This window comes from Stenella coeruleoalba (assembly GCF_951394435.1).
Source record: "Stenella coeruleoalba genome assembly, chromosome: 13".
Classification (NCBI taxonomy): Eukaryota; Metazoa; Chordata; class Mammalia; order Artiodactyla; family Delphinidae; genus Stenella; species Stenella coeruleoalba.
The window spans coordinates 44,515,101-44,542,956 of NC_137159.1; the positions used below are offsets into that span (position 1 = coordinate 44,515,101).

Here is a 27,856-nt window from a genome sequence, read left to right on the forward strand (position 1 = left end):
TAAACAAACGTAACCAAGTAAACGGAACCCAGTTTACCAGTCACTACTGAAAGCTCTTCAGAGTGGCACCCAGGTCACACCACCCCAGTGGGGAAGGATGAGGGTTGCTCATCCTTCAGCTGCTCACCCCGGTGCAGACCTGACAAGCAGTGAGAAGCCCATGCTGGCACCAGAGACCAGCTTCCATTTTTGACACACGAGCCACAGCCTGGCAAAAACAGCTCCAGCAGGAGCCACTGAGAGAGGCAGAGTTTTTCTAGCCTCTCAGTGACTCCCGGGGAATACCTTATGCAACGTGGGAAGCTGCATGCACTTTCTGAGGTCACGCGAGGGCCACTGGTGTCTCAGATGAAAACTTTATTCAATCATTGACAAGAGGCTTCCAGACGGTTTTGGACGGGCATGCTGGGAAACCTGAAACCAACCCAGAGGCGTGGCAGGAGACAGAGGCAGGAGAGTGTGTGACTTTGAAATACTCTTGGTCAAGATCTCTGTGTATCTGGCTGACCCCTAGCTGACAGCAGAGTGGAAGTGCCCACCCCTCGGCAGAGTACTAAGTCTAGAAAGATTAGGGGAGCAAGCAGGCAGGCAGCATTTCTAGGAAGCCCTCCAGAGCCACTACTTGCTAGAGAATAGGCAGAGCAAAGTAAGGATTTCCAAGGGAAACAACTGTGTGACCATGTGAGATCCAGAAGGCATGGAAACAAAGAGGACGGTCAGAGTGGCTACAGCCACGTGTCCTGCTGGTCTTCCTCCTGGAAGCGGGAACTGACCCCATTTTATCAACTACAAATGTAAGCTGGTCTCTTGAGAAGAGCAGAAAGTGAAAGAGCTTGAGAAATGCCTCTCCATACTCCTACGTCTAGACAGGACAGAAGAAACCCAAAAGAAAAATACGAAGTTAAAAATATTCTAAAGTGATCAGAGTTAGGTAGCAGGGCAAAAGAAAGTGCCACACAGGAGAAAGAGAAAGAGGAAAAGGGTCTAAGTCACGGAAGCTGTTTAACAAAGATGATTCAAGATTCTCAGAATAGGAAACAAGATCACTGCTCCACAGAACAATAATGGGAATTCACAGTTACTAGAAGGTTCCAGGAAGCTAGCTGCTCCCCCAGGAGCAGGGTGTTTGGTGGTTCCCTGAGGGCCTATGGACGGAGTCTCCTGGAGACCTGGCACAGCAGGTCAGATGAGCTGTCTTTCTGGGTCATCACGCCAAACTATGCATTTTTGTAACACCCATCAGGACTCACTACCACAACCTTCCTCTTCCATTGGGTCATGAAAGAAAAGAGAATCTAGAATATGTCTCCAGAGTGCTGGTTGTTAACTGCTTTTAGGTGAGAAATTCCTGAGAATCTGATGAAAGCTATGTACCCTTTCCCCACGTTCACAACATTTTACATATAGTTTCTCTGTCTGTAAAATTTTACGTACAAGGTTCTTCTCTGAAGAACCACTCTCTAGAGACTTTGACATTCTGAGAAGGCAACTTAACAACTTGAGGGTGGATTTTTAAAATGTATGGGAATGTAAACTGACACAGCCACTATGGAGAACAGTATGGAGGTTGCTTAAAAAACTAAAAATAGAGCTACCATACGACCCAGCAATCCCACTACTGGGCACATACCCTGAGAAAACCATAATTCAAAAAGAGTCATGTACCACTATGTTCACTGCAGCTCTATTTACAACAGCCAGGACATGGAAGCAACCTAAGTGTCCATCGACAGATGAATGGATCAAGAAGATGTGGCACATATATACAATGGGATATTACTCAGCCATAAAAAGAAACGAAATTGAGTTATTTGTAGTGAGGTGGCTGGACCTAGAGTCTGTCATATAGAGTGAAGTAAGTCAGAAAGAGAGAAACAAATACCGTATGCTAACACATATATATGGAATCTAAAAAAAAAAGAAAAAAATGGTGCTGAAGAACCTAGGGTCAGGATAGGAATAAAGACGTAAAAGTAGAGAATGGACTTGAGGACATGGGGGGTGGGAAGGGTGGGCTGGGACGAAGTGAGAGAGTGGCATGGACATATATACACTACCAAATGTAAAATAGATAGCTAGTGGGAAGTAGCCGCATAGCACAGGGAGATCAGCTCGGTGCTTTGTGACCACCTAGAGGGGTGGAATAGGGAGGGTGGGAGATGCAAGAAGGAAGAGATATAGGGATATATGTATATGTATAGCTGATCCACTTTGTTATAAAGCAGAGACTAACACACCATTGTAAAGTAATTATACTCCAATAAAGATGTTAAAAAAAATAAAATAAAAAATGTAAATGACATGGTGGTATCTTAACCTCTCTGATAGAGTGAAGGGGAACAGCATTGGAAAGGAAGGGAGGCTATGGAAAGCAATCGGCTAGCTATACGGATGGAGTTAAAGGACAGCATCAGGTTTTCTGGGATGTGGTTGAAGGTACTGGACAAATGGGTGGGCTCTGACAAAGGAGAGTCTATCTTTTTTTTTTTTTTTCAGTACACGGGCCTCTCACTGCTGTGGCCTCTCCCGTTGTGGAGCACAGGCTCTGGACGCACAGGCTCAGTGGCCATGGCTCACGGGCCCAGCCGCTCCGCGGCATGTGGGATCTTCCCAGACCAGGGCACGAACCCGTGTCCCCTGCATCAGCAGGTAGACTCTCAACCACTGCGCCACCAGGGAAGCCCAAAGGAGAGTCTATCTTACAGATGCTGGAAACAATGTGATTATCAGGGGACTAATACTCACACTGAGATTTTAAACTGCATAAAACTGCATATATAAGGACTTACGTTTGTCATGGATTGAAAAATGCCTGGAAGAGAGATCTAGTAACTCATAGGAAAGGAGAACAAGGAAAAGGGTTAAGAAGAAGACATGACATTAGACTCTAACAAATGGAACTTGAATTTTGGACAAAGATCTACATGATGATAATACAGTCTCATAGGCATCACCAAGACTTGGTGACATAGTATTCAGTGCTAGAACACTGCAATGGGATGCTGTCTTAGTCTGGTAGGGCTGCCATAAAAAAAATCCACATGTTGGGTGGCTTAAACAACAGCTATTTATTTCTCATGGTTCTGCAGGCTGGGAAGTTTAATATCAAGGTGCCAGCCAATTTGGCTTCTGGTGTGGGCTCTCCCGCTGGCTTGTGGACCCCTTATATTGAGCACATAGAAAGTTCCTATCTAGCCTTTCCTCAGTGTCAGTGCGCATGGGGAGAGGGAGTGAGCTCATTGGTGTCTCTTCTTATAAGGACACTAATCCTGTTGGATCAGGGTCCCACACTTATGACCTCATTTTACCTTAATTACTTCTGTAAATGCCCTCTCTACATATCCAGTCACACTGGATGTTAGGGCTTCAACATATGAACTTTGGCAGGGATGCAAACATTCAGTCCATAACAGAGGGTGAAGTGTGGCCAACACACACAGAGCATTGGAGGAGTGACTGTACAGCTAGAAATGTTCATCAGCCTGGGTCCATGAATTTGGGAGGGAAAGAGTGCCAGGAAAATCAGATGGAAAAAAAAAGAAGGAGAGAAGTGATACTATCAAAGTGGTTTATATGGGTTAGTGATTTTCAAATGCTTTTAAATTATGAAATTTTTTCTTCAATCAAATCTTACACAGTAGAACTCAAGAATAAAAAGAGAAACAATCCAATGTGAAATAGTGGACAAAAGATTTGTACAAACACTTCACAAATGACCAATAAGCAAACGAAAAAGTGCTTAGCATGATTAGTCATCAGGAAAATGTAAGTTACAAACACAGTAAGATCACACTATCTACTCCTCAGGACAGCTAAATTTTACAAGTCTGACAACACTGAATTATCAACTGGAAATCTCTTACATTTTTGGTGAAAATGTAAAATGATACAATCGTTTTGGAAAAAGATCTGGCAGTTTCTTAAAAAGTTAAACACACATTTTTCCCAATAACCCAGAAATTCCACTCCTATATATTTATTTAAAAGAAAGAAAATATATGTCCATAGAGATTTACCCAAAAATGTTTATAGCAGCTTCATTATAACCAAACATGGGAAAAGCCTGTATTCACCAACAGCTGTGTGGATAAACAAACTTTGCTATATCCACACAATGGAATTCCACTCAGCTAAAAAAGGAAAGGATTATTGTTACACACAACATGAAGAAATCTCAGAAACATTATCTGAGTGAAAGAAGCCAGAAACAAAATGGTTCCTAATTGATCATCCCATTTATATGAAGTTCTGAAACAGGGAAAACTAATCTATGGTAAAAAACATTGGAATCGTTTTTTTCATCTGAGGGTGGAGTGGGGGTGGGGATTGACCCAGAAGTTAGCATGAGGAAACCTCCTGGGGTGATGATAATATTCTATATCTTGAGAGGTGTTTGGATTATACGGGTGTATATGTTTGTCAAGGCTCATCAAAAGGAACCTTAAAATTGGTGCATCTTGGGGCTTCCCTGGTGGCGCAGTGGTTGGGAATCCGCCTGCCGATGCAGGGGACACAGGTTTGTGCCCCAGTCCGGGAGGATCCCACGTCCCGCGGAGCGGCTGGGCCCATGAGCCATGGCCGCTGAGCCTGCGCGTCCGGAGCCTGTGCTCCGCAACGGGAGAGGCCACAACAGTGAGAGGCCCGCGTACCGCAAAAAAAAAAAAAAAAAAATTGGTGTATCTCAACTATACATAAATTTTACTTAAAAAATACTAAAAAGATATTGAACCCTAGGTAATGATATGTAAGTTGAAACAGTTAGGGGTAAGTATCCTGATGTCAACAATTTACTATGAGCCACAGAATCTAAGTGGTGGGTTTCTGGGTGTTCACTGTATCATTCTTTCATCTTACCTGTATGCTTGAAAATTTTCATAACAAAATCTTGGAAAAAATCTTACACAGAAGCTCAATGTACAAAATACAAAAACACAGAGTGACTCTGGTTGGAGCAGGAGTGGGGCCCCAGAGCCCCTACCTTGTTTTCTGGGGTTGTCCCTGAGGAGCCTTCCTGGAGCTCTGGGAGGCGGAAGAACACAGCTTGAAATTACTGCGATAGACAGACAGCCCTCCTGCTCAGGCTGGGGATGTGGATGATGAACTCCCAAGACCAACACTAAATCTAGCTCAGGAGCAAGATGCAGTAGTACCGTGGGGATTTCAGGTATCTAAACACCTGCCCAAACCTGAGTCCACTAAAACCAGGGTATCACTAACTTCTTGACTTGTCCTGCTAGCAGTCTCGATTCAAAAAATGTAGAAATAGTGAGGAATTGCTACACAGAACTGAGTTCTTATCAAATAGGAAGGGCTGATAGGTGACAGTAAAGTGATGAGTCATTGGGAGAAGGCTACCAGATGGCTTTGGGATTAGGGATGGACAATGAAGGGAACACTGGACATAATCATAAGTGTATGTTAGAAAAGGCTACCCAAAAAGATAATCTGATGAGATTCTAACAAATGAAGAAGGAAAGAGGAAGGCATCTAAAGAAACCAAAGTGGCTGAAGTGGTAGCTGGAGCAAAAAACCAGGGATGAACACAAAAGTCTTCTACACACGACTTTAGTACCGTTTCAAGAAAGCAAAAGTCAAAAACTAAGACAACTGAAAAGGATTTTAAACATGTAAACCCACGCACATATGGTCACCTTATCTTTGATAAAGGAGGCAAGAATATACAATGGAGAAAAGACAGCCTCTTCAATAAGTGGTGCTGGGAAAACTGGACAGCTACATGTGAAAGAATGAAATTAGAACACTTCCTAACACCATACACAAAAATAAACTCAGAATGGATTAAAGACCTAAATGTAATGCCAGACACTATACAACTCTTAGAGGAAAATATAGACAGAACACTCTATGACATAAATCACAGCAAGATCCTTTTTGACCCTCCTCCTAGAGAAATGGAAATAAAAATAAACAAATGGGACCTAAAGAAACTTCAAAGCTTTTGCACAGCAAAGGAAACCATAAACAAGATGAAAAGACAACACTCAGAATGGGAGAAAATATTTGCAAATGAAGCAACTAACAAAGGATTAATCTCCAAAATATATAAGCAGCGCATACAGCTCAATATCAAAAAAACAATCAACCCAATGCAAACATGGGCAGACCTAAATAGACATTTCCCCAAAGAAGATATACAGACTGCCAACAAACACATGAAAGGATGCTCAACATCACTAATCATTAGAGAAATGCAAATCAAAACTACAATGAGGTATCACCTCACACCGGTCAGAATGGCCATCATCAAAAAATCTACGAACAATAAATGCTGGAGAGGGTGGGGAGAAAGGGAACCCTCTTGTACTGTTGGTGGGAATGTAAATTGATACAGCCACTATGGAGAACAGTATGGAGTTTCCTTAAAAAACTAAAAACAGAATTACCATATGACCCAGCAATCCCACTACTGGGCATATACCCTGAGAAAACCATAATTCAAAAAGAGACATGTACCACAATGTTCACTGCAGCTCTATTTACAATAGCCAGGACATGGAAGCAACCTAAATGTCCATTGACAGATGAATGGATGAAAAAGATGTGGCACATGTATACAATCAAATATTACTCAGCCATAAAAAGAAACAAAATTGAGTTATTTGTAGTGAGGTGGATGGACCTAGAGTCTATCATACAGAGTGAAGTAGGTCAGAAAGAGAAAAACAAATACCGTATGCTAACACATATATATGGAATCTAAAAAAAAAAGAAAAAAAGTGGTTCTGATGAATTTAGGGGCAGGACAGGAATAAAGACGCAGACGTAGAGAATGGACTTGAGGACATGGGGAGGGGGAAGGGTAAGCTGGGACGAAGTGAGAGAGTAGCGTTGACATATATACACTACCAAATGTAAAACAGATAGCTAGTGGGAAGCAGCTGCATAGCACAGGGAGATCAGCTCGGTGCTTTGTGACCACCTAGAGGGGTGGGATGGGGGGGAGACGCAAGAGGGAGGGGATATGGGGATATATGTATATGTATAGCTGATTCACTTTGTTATACAGCAGAAACTAACACAACATTGTAAAGCAATTATACTTCAATAAAGATGTTAAAAAATTATTTTAAAAATATAAAGTGAACTATTGGAAATAAAAAAAAAAAAGGATGTACTTAGGGCTAGAAGAAAAAGAGAGAAAAGTTAGGAACACTTCTTACATCAGATGGTTTAATATGAACAGAAAGCATGTTTAGCATTTAATGATGTCCTCTATTAAAGGGAACGCTCTTCAAACCAGAAAGGGCCAAAGAGAGCTCCTGTCCTTGAGTACAGACACGTTTAAATGTGACCATAGAAATAAGGTCAGTAATAGCTGAGAGTTTAGAAACCAGGAGAGGTGGCATCCAAAAAAATAGGTTCCTGTATCCAAAAGGGAAAACAAGTAGACTCTGGCAAATACTGATTCATGAGTTGATGCAATCCCTGGAAAATTCTAGGGTGAATTATTACACACAAGGTTGATAAGCACTTGGAAAAGGAAGTAATGATGACTAGGCAGCAACAGGGGTTCACTGTGAACTAACTGCTTATCTTTTATTGGTTGGTGTATTAGGAGAGATTAGGGATACCAGCAACACAATCTGGCTTTCAGCAGGGCATCTAAGTTTTAATGATGTCTTGCTGGATTAGAGACAGAAATGTGATCTCCATGAGGACATGGTCAGACAGATTTAAATGTCTGTTACTGATATGTGTACATTAATGAATAGAATGCCAAAATGAATGGGGGCTCTTGGTGGTGGTGGTGTTTAGTTCTTTCTTTTTCTTTCCATGATTTGGAACTCACACTTGTGAAATCAGAGGATGCTGGAAGGGAAAGCAAATATTTTGAAAAGGTATTTCAAAGATGTTGACAGGCTGGAACTAGGAAAAATAAATAAGATATATCTTATTTGGTACAAATACAAAGTTCTGTACTTACTCAGATTTTAGAAAATCAATTGTATAAGTCCAAGATAGGGGATAACCTTAACATTTGGGGGAATAACATCTACGATTCAGTTGTGTGGTATGGCAGCCAAAAGAGTTGATGCCATCTTAAGTTTGTTTTAATGCAAAAATAAAATCAAAACAAGAAGATGAGTCCTACTGTACCCTGAGCTGGTCAGATTGCATCTGAATCACCAAATTTGGTTTTATTTTTTTTATTTTTATTTTATATTGGAGTATAGTTGATTAACTACGTTGTGCTACTTTCAGGTGTACAGCCACTATGGAGGTTCCTTAAGAAATTAAAAATAGAGCTACCATATGATCTAGCAATCCTACTCCTGGGCATATATCCAGAGAAAAACATGGTTTGAAAGGATACATGCACCCCAATATTCATTGCAGTGCTGTTTACAATAGCCAGGACATGGAAGCAACCTAAATGTCCACTGACAGATGAATGGGTAAAGAAGATGTGGCACATGTATACAATGGAATATTATTCAGCCATTAAGAAGAATGAAATACTGCCATTTGCAGCAACCTGGATGGACCTGAATCTGGTTTTAGATGAGACGGTTTAAAATGGAATTGAAATGGGCAAGGGAGATGAAGAGTCACAAACTTCCAGTTACAAAATAAATGAGTCAGGGGGATGAAACGTACAGAGTGGGGAATACAGTCAATAATAATGTAATATCTGAACAAACACAGTGTTTTAGGTCAATTATACTTCAAAACAAACAAACAAGCAAATATACAAACTCATGGAAAAAGAGATCACATTTGTAGTTACCAGAGGTGAGGGGGTGTGTGTGTGGGGATTGGACGAAGGCAGTCAATAGGTACAGACTTCCAGTTATAGGATAAATAAGTACTAGGGACATAATGTACAACATGATGACTACAGCTAACTCTGCTGTATGATATAATGAAAGTCGTTAAGAAAGTAAATCCTAAGAGTTCTCATCACAAGGAAAAAAATTTTTTCTTCTTTTTCTGTTGTTTTGTATCTGTATTGGATGATAGACGTTCACTAAACTTTTCGTGATAATCATTTCATGAGGTGTATACGACAAATCATTATGCTGTAACCTTAAACTTACACAGTGTTATATGTCAGTTATATCTCAATAAAACTGAAAGAAGAAGAAACAGAAAAAATTTGTCAATGGACTTGATAAAATGGATTATGCTTAGAGGGAGGAGGGAGCTAGACACCATGTCACTTGGGAAGTGGCTGAAGGAATTGGAGACGTTTAGACTGGAGAAAAGGCTGTCAGAAGACTGGACTCATTCAACAATGATTCAGAAGGCAGAACTTTGGCTGAAGGAAAAAATTCAGCTCAATATAGAGCAAAGCATTTTAACAATGGAGCAATTAACAAATGAATTGGGCTGCTTTGTGTGGTAGTAAGTTCTTCATCTCTAGAAGTATGCTAGTAAAGACACCAGTCCAAGATGTAGAGAAAAATCTTACTATGCAGTTTGTGAGATGCTGGATTTGATGTCCACTGACGGCCTTTCAAGGAGGAATTCTACTCCACGAGACTCTGACTCAAACTAGTAAACATAATGTCACAAAGCTTTCTATACAGCGTAAATAACCATGATACTGTAGATTACACTACTGATTGCTTATTCCTTCAATATTTAAAAATCCACTTCGATAGAACAGATAGATTTGGGGTTATTAATGAGACTGAGCAAGTATATATAATAAACATGCAATATTACCTTGACAGGATATGAAAAAAGCTTAACAAAACCAAAATCATCTCCTGTGGCTAAGAGGGAATGGTCTTTGGTGAGACTGGCAGCATTCACATCAGTCACATCACTGTGCACTGGCCAGATGCCCTCACAGGTGGGCCCCAGAACACAGGTCCAAGCGTCCCACTCTATCTTCTCAATCTTGAAAAGAAGGAAGGAAAATTAATATATTTTCGTAAAACCTAGAGATCTTTTTGTTTTATTTAAAAGAAACGAATGAAGGCTGAATAGTTCTAAATTATGACTTTGCCAACGCCAGGCATTTGTTGTATGCTGCGGTGCCTAAATTCTCAGCTGCATTTTTAAAGTGGTATATGCATTGTCTCAATAACACTGTAGTCAAACCTCCATATATGTTCCCCTAGATAAAGTGAACATGTTGGAATTATGGACACCTGACAATACCAAAGGTTTTTAGTTCTTACCTAGACATTTATCATTGTATATGCCATAAGCTAGATCAGGGTTTCTCAGCATAAAAATTGACATTTTAGGAGGGATAATTCTTTATTGTCAGGGGCTGTCCTTTTTAGCAGCATCCCTGTCCTCTACCTACTGGATGCCAGTAGCACCACCTCCCCAGGTTGTCCCCAGACATTGTCAAATATCCCTGGGAGAGGGGGCAAATTGATCCCAATTGAGAACCGCTGAGCTAGACTGATCGATGGGGCTGATCATTTAGCAAATTATTTTAAAAAGTCACAGGACATAACTTTTTAAAGGACTGCTTCCTTGGAGGAAAGAGTAATAAGATTCTGCAGTAATAAGATTCTTAATATTCTTTATGCTCTAGAGAGACCATCTTAAAAACTGGAAGAGCTGTTCATATTGTATTGCCACGAATATACATTTTATCCTTTAACACTGTTTTGTCTGAAATTCCCGAACAGAAGATTTACAATTCATGTAGGTTAAATTCTGATAAAATTGAGGATTTTCTTTCCTTTTTAAAAAAAGAAAACAGTAACAGTAACACTTTGTTATTAGACTTTCCTGGGGAATTTGATCTCATTTACTTTCATTCAAGATCTGCTAGTATACCTTAACGTTACAGTTTCTTTACATAAGCACTTTAAAGCACTGTTTAAAAGGGTATAAAAAAATCATTAGAGAACTGTAGCTAAAATTAAAGGCCAGATTGCTCTCTTTGGATCTGGAAACTACTTTCTGGTGCACGATGTTAACGCACCTCGCCTCCATTTCTGTTGTTTTCTGCTTGGTACCACTGCCTAGGAGGGCAATGACAAGATAAAGATGCAGCCAGGATTTTAGTCACAATGTGGGGAGGTGCTATACATATTTTGGCCACTCAAATTTCTCCTCATTTAATATTCTGCGTTTCTTCTGGACACATGCAGAATTGGAACCAAAAAGCTGCGGTTCACCCAGTGACTTGGGGTACCTGAGGCAGGGTCACAGACTTAGGTGACGAGAAGTGGTTCCCCAACAATTACCTCAGTTTTCTGAGGTGCAAGTGGAATCTCCCCAACTCCTTATGACATCTTCAACTGACCGTCACAGGAAAAGAAGCAGGGAACCTCCCCTCTAGTTCTAGAAACGGGCTTTCTGGCCACTGACTCCCTTACAGATACGTGATTCCATTTCTGACACCTTCCTTGTCCATCCCCAATGCCACCTCTCTGGGTGGCACCTTTCCTGGCCTCATTATATAGGGCGGAATGGGCAGTGAGCTGGCATTGCTCACCCTACAGTCACCCCGACAGAACACCCTTGGCCAGATCTGGACAATGTGCTCTCCAGGGGAAGCATGTCTAACTTGTGGGAAGCTACAGAAATCACATTTAAAATGGAGCATTAGGAGTGATCCCTGTAACTATACTCAATATCCTGTGATAAACCATAATGGAAAAGAATATAAAAAAAGTATATATATATATATATATATATATATATATATATATATATATATATATATAAAAAACTGAGTCACTTTGCTGTACAGCAGAAATGAACACAACATTGGGAATCAATTATACTTCAATAAAATAAATTGAAAAAAAAAAAAAGAATGATCCCTGTAACTGACAAAACCCAAAAGGGGTAAATAAACTTGTTAAAAACCCTGGACTTTAGAGGGCAGAAGAGTCCTCCAGGGGTGTCTTCCACAGCACCTTGCCCCAGGCAGGTATGTCATTATCATCATCATTTTGCAGAGGAGGTGACTGGAGCCCACAGAGAGGTTAGTCACTTAAATCCCAGCCTGCTTGGCAAGCAGAGGGAAAGTCGAGCTCCAGAGACTTGGGCTGCTAGTATAGAGCCGGCTTATCTGCACCATGCTGCATCAGATGAATATAAATTGGACATTTTAATATTTGGCATAGTTAACAATTTGCTGGGTAGACTTTGTGTTAGTTTCACCATGACTGTTTCTTAAAAAAAAAAAATCTTCTTTGAAAAGGAGATTTTCAAAATCCTTCATACTTAATTGAAGAGCCTGACAATACTGGTAAGTAAAATGATGAGCTACCTCTTTGGAGCTCTTAGTAATGCCAATACCAGGGTGGCCAGGCTGAGGAGACATTAGCTGGAGGGACTCCCCAACCAACAGCACCAGAGATCAGCCTCTGGAACAATAACTGTACACTGCAGAGGGACAAACTAACTCATCAGAGCCAGAGCCTGGCACTTCAGGAAGACTTAACATAAATTTCCCTTTGGTAGATTTTTTTCTAACATAATAACTGCTCACCTGTCCCAAGTTGGCCTCATCCTCAATGTCCGATTGCATCTTATTTTATCAGTAGAATACTTATTTGGGGCACTAGAACAGGTGAAGTGATGTAAAATGATGCTGCACTGTCTAGGCTGTGAAGTCACACGCAGACCCCTCTAGGCTAGGATCACAGCTCCAAGGTCCTTTTACTTTCCTGGAGCCTTAATTTCCCTGTCTGTAAAATGAGACTGATAAGTATCAGGCGAGGCTGCTGTGAGGACTGGATTATAGGTATATGAAGTGCCCGGCACATTCCACAGATGTTCAGTGAAGGAATGACATAACTTAAAATATCCCTTACTCAAGGCTATTAAAGTTTCCCCATATAAAATAAGTTAAAATGAAGACTGATCAAAGATAAATAAACTGGAGTTGGAGAGTGAGATCAATTGATCCATTAACAGTTTCCACTAATACAATGCCATCACCCATAACAACATGGGTTTCTTATGTACTGCACATATATTTCCTTTAGAAACAATGAAAATATTATGAATGGACATGAGTCCAGATGTCTCTGGGAGTACATTAGAATACCGGGATTGTTTATATTACTGGCTAACTGAAGCTAGAGAGAGGAAGACGCCTGTCCCTCAGTGGCGTACACTTGACCCTTTTTCCTCTAAGGAAGCAATATTTCCTTTTCTTTCATCGAAGGTTACATAGCGAAAAAATGAGAGAGATTGTCTCCTGGGACTAAAAGGATGTCCTTAGTGCTAATCAGGCAATGACTTTTTGGCCATCAGGGTTCACTACATGGAAGCACTGTGCAGGCTGAAAGACAAAAGCAGCGAGCCTTTAGGAAGAGCTTTTAGGAAGGCGTTAGTTCATGGATTCAAAAATTTTATCTAGGCTTTGACTTCAGCAATTAAAAGATGGTGTATGTGGCTAAGAGCACGAGGAAAATATAGAAAAAGGAAACAGTTTGCTACATTAGGATGGTCAGGTTGTGGAATGTTTTGTTTTGAAAAATAATTTCTCTTCTTGTAGAAGGTACTTTTACTATTACAAACAGTAACCATTGAGAAAGCACGTTTCAAAACTTTACGTTCATAAAAAGCTTTGCATAAAATGACAGGACACGTAGAATGGGAAAAGTAATATGTAGCATCCAAATTGTTAGCTCAGTCATTGTCTTCTGGCAGAGAAAAATTAAGCAGAATGCCAACTATGCATTGCTACGTTTGTGGTCTAGTAAATCCATATGTCCTCAGAAAGTAGGAAACCAGGCTAAGCAGGCAGATTTAAGAAATGGTCAAGCTTAAAGATACACAAACTATAACTCATATTAGTGAATAATAACTGATAGGTTTTGTTAAAATGCACATACTAAATTTTCATGAAATACTTTTTAAAAAAGCTTTGTGTCTGACTGTTACCTCTGAAGGTCTTATTATATGCCGTTTGCCTCTTGGAGCTTCAAAAAAGAGTTGTTCTTTGGCACCTGAATTAACTTGCAGTAATTTCCCTGTTATGAGAGAATAAAGTAGGAAGACAATTAAACTCTGCATTTATCTTTTTGTTATAAAGTGATGAGCATGATTGCAACTATTTTGATTCATTTTAATCAAAGTCTCATAAATTGACTAAATATATGTTGAATGATCCAGAAGTGCATGTAAAGACAATTACATGGCAAGGTACAAACTCTAAAGCTATGATTTTTAAAAATACGAACCTCATAAAATCCGACCTTGAACATCCTTCAAAACTAGAAGAATCAAGCTTGCTGTGTTTTCCTCTGTTGCATTGAAAGTAGCTATTTTTCCAAAGCCTGACAAAATTTTTTTTTTGCTCTTTTCCCCTGTTGCCTCCTAGCACAGAAATGTAGTAAAAGCAAACTGCTTTGGAAAGAATTATGGCACTGGAAGCAAGAACCTCGTAAGCGTTTGTGCTTACTAGGATATAAATTCTAAATTTGCCCTTTAACATTTAGAAACAGGAAGACAAGGACACATAAAACAAACTGTAAATGCTCATTCCAATTCCCCCTTCCTTTTTTACTTGAAAATTTATAAAGAAATCTGAGACTTTTCCCAAAACAAAATGTTGAGCAAAAATAGTCTTTCGGTCTGATGTAAATTTTTAATCTTGGACTCATTTTGATTAATGTTGAAAAATATTAGATTTCTTAATTCTCCTCCTATCATATCAATGATCCTCTATGGCTTGAAAATTTAAATGACTCAAAAGATCTACTTTCTAGCATTTTTTCAGCGTGTTTTAAACGATGGGAAGTCCCAAACATATATGGAAGTAACAGTATAAAGAAGCCCTATGGGGCCAATGTCCAGCCTCGATGGTTATTAGCACATGGCTGGCCCTGGTTATTAGCACATGGCTGGTTATTAGCACATGGCTGGCCCTGCTGCAGGAACCTCCTCATTCCCTCACCCCAGATTACTTTGAAGAAAACGTCAGATATCCTAACATTTCATCTGCAAATAATTCAGTGTACGTACGCACACTAACGTTTCCTACTCTCTCTCTTTCTTGCATAACCATTTATATCTAGTAGCCTTGAAATGTCCTTCGTGGAAAAAATAATAGCAAAATAAGAACTCCGTGTTACATCACGTTCTTTAAAGTTTAAGTGGGTACCACCTAGGTCTGAAATCTAGTTTGGCTAAACTTCAGGAGTTGCAGGTCTGTTTCTAAATGACTAATTAAAAACAAGGTTCTCTCAGTTCCTAAATGAAACCTGGATCATTTCCAGTTTGCTGAGTTATAAAATAGTGATTAGGGGGTTTGCCTTGGCTGTGAGGAGCAAGTAAATTTGAAAACGTTTTCTCTGAAATGGGCCCGTCTTCCGGACTTTATGGCTCAACATACACAAATCAGAAAAGAAAAAAGGGAGTTAAATGAGCTTTGGCTATTTAGCATTATATGAAAATGAGTAATCAATATTTTTCCAATGAACTAGATATATCTGCAAAGTATACTTTTAGAATTCTCAAGAGCGACTGCAAATAACAAAGGATGTGGGAAAAGGATTAAAAGAGTCAATGAAAACATTCTTTGAATATAGATAATTTTAGATATTTTTGGCCATGAGATCGATACTAAGAGAACTCAAAGGATTGTAGCTCTCGGATAATCCTAACAACTCACTTTACACCACAGCTTCAAAGATCATGCTTTACTTTAAAAACAACCCAAAAACTATAAAAATAGCTCAGGGAAGTATTTTCTGACTGCAGGAATGTTTACAAAACTACTTCTGCAAGCACCAGAAATGCTTTGCAGCTCCACAGACACCTGTGGGTACCTACCAAGCCCACGCCCTTCCCTGAGAACTGCCCTGCACCGTGGGCTGGGCCCCTGCGGTCTTGTCTGCACTCTGGAGGTGGACGTTGACCCAGGAGCGACCAGGCTGGAGACTAGGCTAGACAGTCAAATTCTCTCTCCTGGGAAACTGGAATCTTAGGCTGAATCAGTGGGTGCCTTGCTGGGAGGAGATGTAGCCTTTGGGACTGGGGGTGGCATTTGGGGGCAACAGAAAGTGGGTCTTGTGCAAATGAATTAGGGAAAGCCGGCCTGTGCAGAGAGAGGGACCACAAGCGGGCACCAGACCCAGGAGACCAGTGGACACTGAGACGGGCTGCCTCAGAGCAGGAGAGGAGGAGAGGGGAGCTCCCTGGCTGGGTTCTAGGCATTTTCTGATTCATTCCTAAAGCCAGTTCTTGGAAGATGTGGCTTCCTCCTCTTGGATTCTATGAAATATCCCTATCTTTCCAATAAAGTCATTCTTTATTCTTATTTTTAAATTTAAGCTGGCTTGAGTGGGTTTCTGAAATCAGGGATATGAAGAAATTTTTAAAAAATCAATTATTCTTGTGTTAGGAAGGTAGAATTATGGGTGTGTTTTCCCCCCCAAAATTTTCTTTACTACTGTTATTAAACTGTATTTTTTTTTTTTTTGAAGCACAGAGAAACGATTTAGGTCACCACTCCTTTTTTTCCACTGCCTGCTGCTCTGTAATATATAACCACGGAAATATTCTGAAGACAGGAGCAGAAGCAAAGAGCAAAAAGTATAATTTGCCCCTGAATAACAGTAACCCTATTCTTTTAGAATCCTCACATTTTTATTAACAAGAAATGTCTATTCACACAGAATAAGAGAATTGAGATAGCTGTCCCCATCACTAGGCAGGTACAGTAAATCACACATATTGCAGGTGCCTAGAGCTTTATAATCCAGAGTGATTCATACATGTCAACCCGGTTGCTATAGAATTTACAAGTTAGAACAATTCCAAAATTGGTACTAAATAAACCAAACACATCAGGGCATTTGCAGTGAAAATGGGAATGAGATGTTCTATCATGGCTCAAACTGTTAGTTGGTAAAAGATCTTACAGTCCTGATATTTCTGGAAACGAACTAACAGCAGCGAGAAAATACCCTTCCATGTTTCCTCTCTTTCCATTTATATTTTTTCTTTCTCAGGCATTCTGTGCAGGAGCTTTTATTCAGGGGTAGCTGCTGTTCCTGCACAAGCCCGATGAGCTTTTCAGTCTTCCTGGGACCTGAGGTTGCCATGGACACGGAAGGCTGCGGAGGCTGGCGGCTGTGCCATTCCCCACCCCTGACGAGCCAGCTGGCTCCGGCAAATGTGTTCACTATTTTTGACAAGATCAAAGGAATGAAACAGATCCCTGCATCTAAGTTCTGCTCTCTTCCCTCTGTAGGCCCTCGAGGCCCTGCTGTGAAAAGCTAGGCTGATCTTGAGGCAGCCTGGCACGTGCTGGACGGTAGGCATTTTAGGAACTGGGAGATCAGGAGCAGAAGAATATCAATATGACACACGTCTCGTGGCAACAAAATTGGAGTTAAACCAGGGAAGATTCACGGGTACACTTGCTCTTATTCTCCAGATGGCATAACTCCTCCCTAAAAATCAAAAATATTCTGTTCTCCTCTCAGGCCACAGAAACCATTTGGTCTGATCCTCTTAACTAACTGAAGGGGCCACTTCGGATGAGAGGCAAAGTGGCTTTTTAAAGACCCTGGCCTCCTTACTCTGTCTTTCCCATCGCCCTATGTGCTAGTTGGACCACAGACTCTGGCTTTGGGCAGAATTATGGAAATAGTGAGGTTTGCCTCTCTCCCTGCAAAGTGATGGCTCCACATTGAGGACCTTAAAACTGACCTCCGCCCAGGCCCCTCTATGGTGGCAGCCCACCGATCCCCACCAAGGGCTTACTCTTCCCATCCGGAGTTAATTCCTCTTTATATCCCTACATCTGACAGAGGGCCTACAACATATTTAAAGAATAAAAAAAAAAATAACCTTCCCCAAATGTAAATACAACTGCAATGTCCCGTCTCATCGCCATTTAGGATAGCTACTATCAAAAACGAAACAAAACAGAAAATAACAAGTGTTGGTGAGGATGCAGGGAAGTTGAAACCCTTGTGCACTGTTGGTGGGAGTGTAAAATGGTGCATCTGCTGGGGAAGACAGTATGGTGGTTCCTCAAAAAATTAAAAGTGGAATTATCATTTTTTCCAGAAATTTGACTTCTGGACATATACTCAAAAGAACTGTACACCCTGTTCATAGCAGCATTATTCACAATAGCCAAAAGTTGTAGGCAACCCAAGTAACCACTGATGGATGAATGGATAAACAAAATGTGGAAATAGGCAGTCTACCAGAAAAAGAATTCAGAATAATGATAGTAAAGATGATCCAAAATCTGGGAAATAGAACAGACAAAATGCAAGATACATTTAAAAAGGACTTAGAAGAACTAAAGATGAAACAAACAACAATGAACAACACAAAAAATGAAATTAAAAATACTCTAGATGGGATCAATAGCAGAATAACTGAGGCAGAAGAACAGATAAGTGACCTGGAAGATAAAATAGTGGAAATAACTACTGCAGAGCAGAATAAAGAAAAAAGAATGAAAAGAACTGAGGACAGTCTCAGAGACCTTTGGGACAACATTAAATGCACCAACATTCGAATTATAGGGGTTCCAGAAGAAGAAGAGAAAAAGAAAGGGACTGAGAACATATTTGAAGAGATTATAGTTGAAAACTTTCCTAATATGGGAAAGGAAATAATTAATCAAGTCCAGGAAGCACACAGAGTCCCATACAGGATAAATCCAAGGAGAAACATGCCAATACACATATTAATCAAACTGTCAAAAATTAAATACAAAGAAAACATATTAAAAGCAGCAAGGGAAAAAAAACAAATAACATACAAGGGAATCCCATTAAGGTTAAGAGCTGATCTTTCAGCAGAAACTCTGCAAGCCAGAAGGGACTGGCAGGACATATTTAAAGTGATGAAGGAGAAAAACCTGCAACCAAGATTACTCTACCCAGCAAGGATCTCATTCAGATTTGATGGAGAAATTAAAACCTTTACAGACAAACAAAAGCTGAGAGAGCTCAGCACCACCAAACCATCTTTACAACAAATGCTAAAGGAACTTCTCTAGGCAGGAAACACAAGAGAAGGAAAAGACCTACAATAAGGAACCCAAACAATTAAGAAAATGGGAATAGGAACATACATATCGATAATTACCTTAAATGTAAATGGACTAAATGCTCCCACCAAAAGACACAGACTGGCTGAATGGATAGAAAACAAGACCCATATATATGCTGTCTACAAGAAACCCACTTCACACCTAGAGACACATACAGACTGAAAGTAAGGGGATGGAAAAAGATATTCCATGCAAAAGGAAACCAAAAGAAAGCTGGAGTAGCAATTCTCATATCAGACAAAATAGACTTTAAAATAAAGACTATTAGAAGAGACAAAGAAGGACACTACATAATGATCAAGGGATCGATCCAAGAAGATATAACAATTGTAAATATTTATGCACCCAACATAGGAGCACCTCAATACATAAGGCAAATACTAACAGCCATAAAAAGGGGAAATCAACAGTAACACATTATAGTAGGGGACTTTAACACCCCACTTTCACCAATGGACACATCATCCAAAATGAAAATAAATAAGGAAACACAAGCTTTAAATGACACATTAAACAAGATGGACTTAATTGATATTTATAGGACATTCCATCCAAAAACAACAGAATACACATTTTTCTCAAGTGCTCATGGAACTTTCTCCAGGATCGATCATATCTTGGGTCACAAATGAAGCCTTGGTAAATTTAAGAAAATTGAAATTGCATCAAGTATCTTTTCTGACCACAACGCTATGAGACTAGATATCAATTACAGGAAAAGATCTGTAAAAAGTACAAACACATGGAGGCTAAACAATACATTACTTAATAATGAAGTGATCACTGAAGAAATCAAAGAGGAAATCAAAAAATACCTAGAAACAAATGACAATGGAGACACGATGACCCAAAACCTATGGGATGCAGCAAAAGCAGTTCTAAGAGGGAAGTTTATAGCAATACAAGCCTACCTTAAGAAACAGGAAATATCTCGAATAAACAACCTAACCTTGCACCTAAAGCAATTAGAGAAAGAAGAACAAAACAACCTCAAAATTAGCAGAAGGAAAGAAATCATAAAAATCAGATCAGAAATAAATGAAAAAGAAATGAAGGAAACGATAGCAAAGGTCATTAAAACTAAAAGCTCATTCTTTGAGAAGATAAACAAAATTGATAAACCATTAGCCAGACTCATCAAGAAAAAAAGGGAGAAGACTCAAATCAATAGAATTAGAAATGAAAAAGGAGAAGTAACAACTGACACTGCAGAAATACAAAAGATCATGAGAGATTACTACAAGCAACTCTATGCCAATAAAATGGACAACCTTGAAGAAATGGACAAATTCTTAGAAATGCACAACCTGCCAAGACTGAATCAGGAAGAAATAGAAAATATGAACAGACCAATCACAAGTACTGAAATTGAAACTGTGATTAAACATCTTCCAACAAAGAAAAGCCCAGGACCAGATGGCTTCACAGGCGAATTCTATCAAACATTTAGAGAAGAGCTAACACCTATCCTTCTCAAACTCTTCCAAAATATAGCAGAGGGAGGAACACTCCCAAACTCATTCTACGAGGCCACCATCACCCTGATACCAAAACCAGACAATGATGTCACAAAGAAAGAAAACTACAGGCCAATATCACTGATGATCATAGATGCAAAAATCCTCAACAAAATACTAGCAAACAGAATCCAACAGCACATTAAAAGGATCATACACCATGATCAAGTGGGGTTTATTCCAGGAATGCAAGGATTCTTCAGTATACGTAAATCAATCAATGTGATACACCATATTAACAAATTGAAGGAGAAAAACCATATGATCATCTCAATAGATGCAGAGAAAGCTTTCGTCAAAATTCAACACCCATCTATGATAAAAACCCTGCAGAAAGTAGGCATAGAGGGAACTTTCCTCAACATAATAAAGGCCACATATGACAAACCCACAGCCAACATCATCGTCAATGGTGAAAAACTGAAAGCATTTCCACTAAGATCAGGAACAAGACAAGGTTGCCCACTCTCACCACTCTTTTTTTTTTTTTTTTGCGGTACGCGGGCCTCTCACTGTTGTGGCCTCTCCCGTTGCGGAGCACAGGCTCCGGACGCGCAGGCTCAGTGGCCATGGCTCACGGGCCCAGCTGCTCCGCGGCATGTGGGATCTTCCCGGACCGGGGCACGAACCCATGTCCCCTGCATCGGCAGGCGGACTCTCAACCACTGCCCCACCAGGGAAGCCCTCTCACCACTCTTATTCAACATAGTTTTGGAAGTTTTAGCCACAGCAATCAGAGAAGAAAAGGAAATAAAAGGAATCCAAATCAGAAAAGAAGAAGTAAAGCTGTCACTGTGTGCAGATGACATGATACTATACATAGAGAATCCTAAAGATGCTACCAGAAAACTACTAGAGCTAATCAATGAATTTGGTAAAGTAGCAGGATACAAAATTAATGCACAGAAATCTCTTGCATTCCTATACACTAATGATGAAAAATCTGAAAGTGAAATCAAGAAAACACTCCCATTTACCATCGCAACAAAAAGAATAAAATATCTAGGAATAAACCTACCTAAGGAGACAAAAGACCTGTATGCAGAAAATTATAAGACACTGATGAAAGGAATTAAAGATGATACAAATAGATGGAGAGATATACCATGTTCTTGGACTGGAAGAATCAACATTGTGAAAATGACTATACTACCCAAAGGAATATACAGATTCAATGCAATCCCTATCAAACTACCACTGGCATTTTTCACAGAACTAGAACAAAAAATTTCACAATTTGTATGGAAACACAAAAGAACCCGAATAGCCAAAGCAATCTTCAGAACGAAAAACAGAGCTGGAGGAATCAGGCTCCCTGACTTCAGACTATACTACAAAGCTAGAGTAATCAAGACAGTAGGGTACTGGCACAAAAACAGAAAGATGGATCAATGGAACAGGATAGAAAGCCCAGAAATAAATCCACGCACATATGGTCACCTTATCTTTGATAAAGGAGGCAGGAATGTACAGTGGAGAAAGGACAGCCTCTTCAATAAGTGGTGCTGGGAAAACTGGACAGGTACATGTAAAAGTATGAGATTAGATCACTCCCTAACACCATACAGAAAAATAAGCTCAAAATGGATTAAAGACCTAAATGCAAGGCCAGAAACTATGAAACTGTTAGAGGAAAATATAGGCAGAATACTCTATGACATAAATCACAGCAAGATCCTTTTTGACCCTCCTCCTAGAGAAATGGAAATAAAAACAAAAATAAACAAATGGGACCTAAAGAAACTTCAAAGCTTTTGCACAGCAAAGGAAACCATAAACAAGACCAAAAGACAACCCTCAGAATGGGAGAAAATATTTGCAAATGAAGAAACTGACAAAGGATTAATCTCCAAAGTTTACAAGCAGCTTATGCAGTCAATAACAAAAAAACAAACAACCCAATCCAAAAATGGGCAGAAGACCTAAATAGACATTCCTCCAAAGAAGATATACAGACTGCCAACAAACACATGAAAGAATGCTCAACATCATTAATCATTAGAGAAATGCAAATCAAAACTACAATAAGATATTATCTCACACCAGTCAGAATGGCCATCATCAAAAAATCTAGAAACAATAAATGCTGGAGAGGGTGTGGAGAAAAGGGAACACTCTTGCACTGCTGGTGGGAATGTGAATTGGTACAGCCACTATGGAGAATAGTATGGAGGTTCCTTAAAAAACTACAAATAGAACTACCATATGACCCAGCAATCCCACTACTGGGCATATACCCTGAGAAAACCATAATTCAAAGAGTCATGTACCACAATGTTCATTGCAGCTCTATTTACAATAGCCTGGGGATGGAAGCAACCTAAGTGTCCATCATCGGATGAATGGATAAAGAAGATGTGGCACATATATACAATGGAATATTACTCAGCCATAAAAAGAAACGAAATTGAGCTATTTGTAATGAGGTGGATAGACCTAGAGTCTGTCATACAGAGTGAAGTAAGTCAGAAAGAGAAAAACAAATACCGTATGCTAACACATATATATGGAATTTAAGAAAAAAAATGTCATGAAGAACCTAGGGGTAAGATAGAAATAAAGACACAGACCTACTAGAGAATGGACTTGAGGATATGGGGAGGGGGGAGGGTACGCTGTGACAAAGCGAAAGAGAGGCATGGACATATATACACTACCAAATGTAAGGTAGATAGCTTGTGGGAAGCAGCCGCATAGCACAGGGAGATCAGCTCGGTGCTTTGTGACCGCCTGGAGGGGTGGGATCGGGAGGGTGGGAGGGAGGGAGACGCAAGAGGGAAGAGATATGGGAACATATGTATATGTATAACTGATTCACTGTGTTATAAAGCAGAAACAAAAAAAAATGTGGTATATACACACAATGGAATAGTATTCAGCCTTAAAAAGGAAAGTAATTCTGACACGTTACAACATGGATGAACCTTCAGGACATTATGCTAAATGAAATAAGCCAGTTACAAAAAGACAGATACTGTATGATTCTACTTATATAAAGTACCTAGAATAGTCAAATTCATAGAGACATGAAGTGGAATGGTGCTTGTCAGGGTCTGGGGGATGGAGAAGGGGGAATTACTATTTAATGGGTATAGGGCTCCAATTTTATAAGATGAAAAGAGTTCTAGAGATGGATGAGGATGGTGGTTGCACAATAATGTGGATGCATTTAATGCCACTGAACTCTATACTCAAAATGGTTAAGATAGTAAATTTTATGCTAGGTGTACTTTACCACAATGAAAAATAATTTTAAAGAAATCTTCCCAATCAAAACATATTCTTCCTATGCCCCAATTTCTCTTGGTCCTTCACTCCATAAAATGTAAATAATAATTGTTTTTAACTCCCTAATGGTCAACATAGTGGTGGGATTCACGTATTATGTCAGGTGTTGTGTGTGTGTGTGTGTGTGTGTGTGTGTGTGTGTGTGTGTGTGTGTGTTGGGTTCTAAATAAAACTCACCACACTCTATTCTACATATGCATAAAGATGACCCTCACTGTTCTAAAGCTTTCTCACAAAGGGGCATATCTAGGGATTTAGCCAGAGAACAAACAGGGTGAAATCCTTGCTTTTGGTTTTTTTTTTTTTTTAAATCCTTGCTTTTCAAAAAAACGATAAAGCATAGAATATCAAAGAAGGTGGGTGAGAAGCAGCTGCTTCCATTCACCCCCTGGACCTCACTGGTTCCTAGATGTCTACCAGGCCAGTGTCCTGCTTGATCATACATGCCAGCCTAAGCCCTCAGCGCTGTATCTGGATGGTCCTGACGTGAAAGTGAGAGGAACTTATCTGATTTCCCTTTGCCCTTCTTGGGACTTGCACCTCTCACAATAAATGACATGCATGCCTTCTTCCCATTTATTGCACTGTGTAAAACACCTGCGGGTTGTAACACTTAAGTCCAAATTCTGGTGCAGCAAGTACAGCTACAAGTAAATCCCTGCCTGGCAGAAGGATCAGTCTCTGGCCACTACTTCAAGAAATACGTGAAATAAAATATTCTGGCATCTCTGAAATAACCCCTTTTTGGTCAAGGCCCTCATCATCTCTTTCTCCTGGTTTATTTTAGTGGCTTTCTAACTCCAGCCTCACTCACCCTCCCCAGGATGGTAGGGAATGCCTCACTCTAATCCCTCAGAGTTACCTAATGCCTACGGGATAAAGTTCAGGGTTAAACTTCCTAGCTTGAGGTAACAGTTCCTTTATTTGCTGTCTTGGCCTTTCTGCATTCCCTGCCCTTCCCGCCCTCAGCCACTCAGCATTACTGTTTCTTAATCCCCAGTTCTTCTTCCCACCTCCACATAGTGGTACACCCTGATCCTTCAGAGCCTGGGACGCTCGTCTCAGATGTCGCCATCTAGTGAACTTCTACTCACCTTTCAAGATCCATCTCAAAGGTCACTCCTATGAAGGCTCCATGGATTCCCCCGGGAGCTCTTTCCTCAGAGACACCACTTACCACCACAATAGACTAAAACTTCTCTGAAAGCTGGGACCCTGCCTGTTCCAAAGCAAATCTGCCCCAGACTCCAACATCAGCCAAATCCCCGGGATGGGTTTTAAAAGTGACCCACCCTAGAGCACGGATGCTGCACCCTGGGTACTTAATGCTGGCTTGGCCCACTCTGAGCCCCTGCTCACCACTTGCCCTGTGACCCACCATTTCTTACTCCCTTGCTTTACCCAGTCTGTGCTCTTATATTGTTCAGGTACAAGCATGTCTCCTGCACTAAGTTATAAACTTTGCAGAGAGTAGGAACCACGTCTCACTCCCTTCTGGATCCTCCACGTTTTCTGGCTTAAGACTGCTCATGGCAAGAGCTAGGTTTGTTACATAAATAAACAGACAAATCCCCATGGCATCTGTGGGCATGACTTGGAGGAGGTAGGGGGTAGGTTGGGAGTTTTGAGAGAAACCAGAGAAACTCTAGGTGAGTTGAATGTAGCTTCCTACCTCCAATGGAGGGTGAAAATTACTTGAAACCTCTTGGGCAGTTCTCTGGGAGATGGAGAAAAGGGAATGCAGTAAGGAGGAGATACAAGTCAAGGACACAGCATGCCATACTCAGAGGTGAAGTGGTGGCTTGCTATAGTAATAGCTATGGCAATAGAAGGCAGCATATATCTTCAGCAGTCTTAAAACTCAATGGCTTGAGTTAATAATAATTATAGGGACTTCCCTGGTGGCGTAGTGGTTAAGAATCTGCCTGCCAATGCAGGAGACACGGGTTTGAGCCCCAGTCCGAGAGGATCCCACATGCCGCGGAGCAACTAAGCCCGTGTGCCACAACTACTGAGCCTGTGCTCTAAAGCCCGCGAGCCACAACTACTGAGCCCACGTGCTACAACTACAGAAGCCTGCGCACCTAGAGCCCATGCTCTGCAACAAAGAGAAGCCACCACAATGAGAAGCCCATGCACCGCAATGAAGAGTAGCTCCCACTTGCCGCAACTAGAGAAAGCCCACGCGCAGCAACGAAGACCCAACACAGCCTAAAATAATTAAAATAATTATAATAATTTTATAAAAATTCTATTGTAATTAAAATAATTAAAATTTAAAATAATTAAAATAATAATTATAGTAGTGGTAGTAATAATAGTAGTAGTAGTGGTAGTAATAATAAAAAAAATAATAATATGGAAAAATATTCAAAATGTTAACAGCAGCTGCCTCTGGGTTCTAAAATTACAACCAGTTCTGTTGTCAGTTTCCCCCTCTGTTTTTCTTTAAAACTCAACTGCCATTTGCTCTGGAAACAGTATATGAATGGACATGATTTTTAAAAACTGAAATTATATTTTAAAAGCCACAACATACTTTACCTCTAGAGTCCCAATCAATGTGTGTAATGTAACTAGAAGCACCTTTACAGATGCCAACCCTTTTGCTTGTAAGGACGTTGTAAATATCCACAAAGTTATCATGGGATGCCACAGCAAGGTATTTTCCTGTATCTATAAAGAAAAAATGAGTGGTTAACACCAAAACATTTTATGTGGGAATTTACTTCCAGGGACTTAGCATTTTTAAATGGGTTAAAGGTCAAGGAAATATTTAAAAAGGGTCCACTCTTGTAACTTTTTGTCCCAACACATTTTAAAAAGTTTTGCTGTCATCTTCACCTTTTGAAAATTTAATGTCAGAGATCATTTCTTTTCTGTGATGGAAGGAGACCATGTCTTCAACAGTGTCGGCATTTACAACCAGGAAACTCCCATCATTCAACCCAACTGCTAAGGCTTTCCCATCAGGGGAGAAAGCACAGCATCTTCCACCTACAAAAGAATCCACAAAGAGCACTGTTATGATCCGAGACTTTGCTACCAAACAAAGCAAATGAAGAGATGGGGAAGTGTGCATGTGTTCATGGACACGTGACTGTGTCTTTAAATTAACACTCCTGGTGAGAAGAACTAAAACTTCATAATTTAAAATATTTCTTCCCTCCAAACCCAAGGACAATGATTATAATATTAAAAATAAGTTTTCAATTTCTTTGAGGTTTATCCATTCATTTCTTCGTATCTGAATACCTGGAGTTTTCAAAAGACAAGTAGAGTGAAGGGGGAAAAGGAATAAAGGATTAATATAACCAGTATTTCTGCTCCCAAGACGTGATACTTAAGAATGGGAGTTCTGGGCTTCCCTGGTGGCTCAGTGGTTGAGAGTCCGCCTGCCGGTGCAGGGGACATGGGTTCGTGCCCCGGTCCGGGAAGATCCCACATGCCACAGAGCGGCTGGGCCCGTGAGCCATGACCGCTGAGCCTGCGCTTCTGGAGCCTGTTGCTCCGCGACGGGAGAGGCCACAACAGTGAGAGGCCCGCGTACCGCAAAAAAAAAAAAAAAAAAAAAAAAGAATGGGAGTTCTGTAATAAAATTTCTGGAAACTAATTTTTTTCATATCATGCTTTACACAAAGAACTTACTTTAGAGCACCTTATTGTTCTACTTTTAGTCACTCTAATTCTCTGATCCGTGGATTATAATCCATAATTCTAGAGGTGGAAGATTTTGTTCCTGTCTCTTCTGTCATGAGAAGAATGGAATATGGACATTCTCTCCAAGGGTGTCTGCACAACTGCGCTGAGGGTGCTACATGATCAATGCTTTCTACTGCTTTGTAGGGTCACAGGGAGACATTTCCGCATGAAGAGTATGGACTCGGTGGGGGGTATATTTAATAAGAATCCTATTTAAGGACAGGCCCCTCCCTGGCCCTGTTCTTCTTATTGTCAAGACTTTGGTGAGCACAGCCCTAGGATGGGACAGTCGTGCTGCCTTGTGCTAAGGCATTCCAAACTGAGCTTCCACACCCACCCCTCAGCCACTGTTCAGAGCAGGCTGAAA

General features: G+C 40.3%; 1 protein-coding gene across 1 annotated transcript in view; it reads right to left on the reverse strand.

Moving 5' to 3' along the window:
• The window catches only part of EML6 (EMAP like 6), a 349,731-nt gene that overhangs the window by 48,735 nt on the left and 273,140 nt on the right, over nt 1–27,856 (reverse strand). Inside the window, exons 23-26 of the mRNA XM_079941576.1 lie at nt 26,632–26,784; nt 26,332–26,463; nt 13,840–13,928; nt 9,691–9,867 (exon numbers count right to left, since the gene is read on the reverse strand). Coding sequence (XP_079797702.1) covers nt 9,691–9,867; nt 13,840–13,928; nt 26,332–26,463; nt 26,632–26,784 — 551 coding nt within the window. The remainder of the gene's footprint in view (nt 1–9,690; nt 9,868–13,839; nt 13,929–26,331; nt 26,464–26,631; nt 26,785–27,856) is intronic.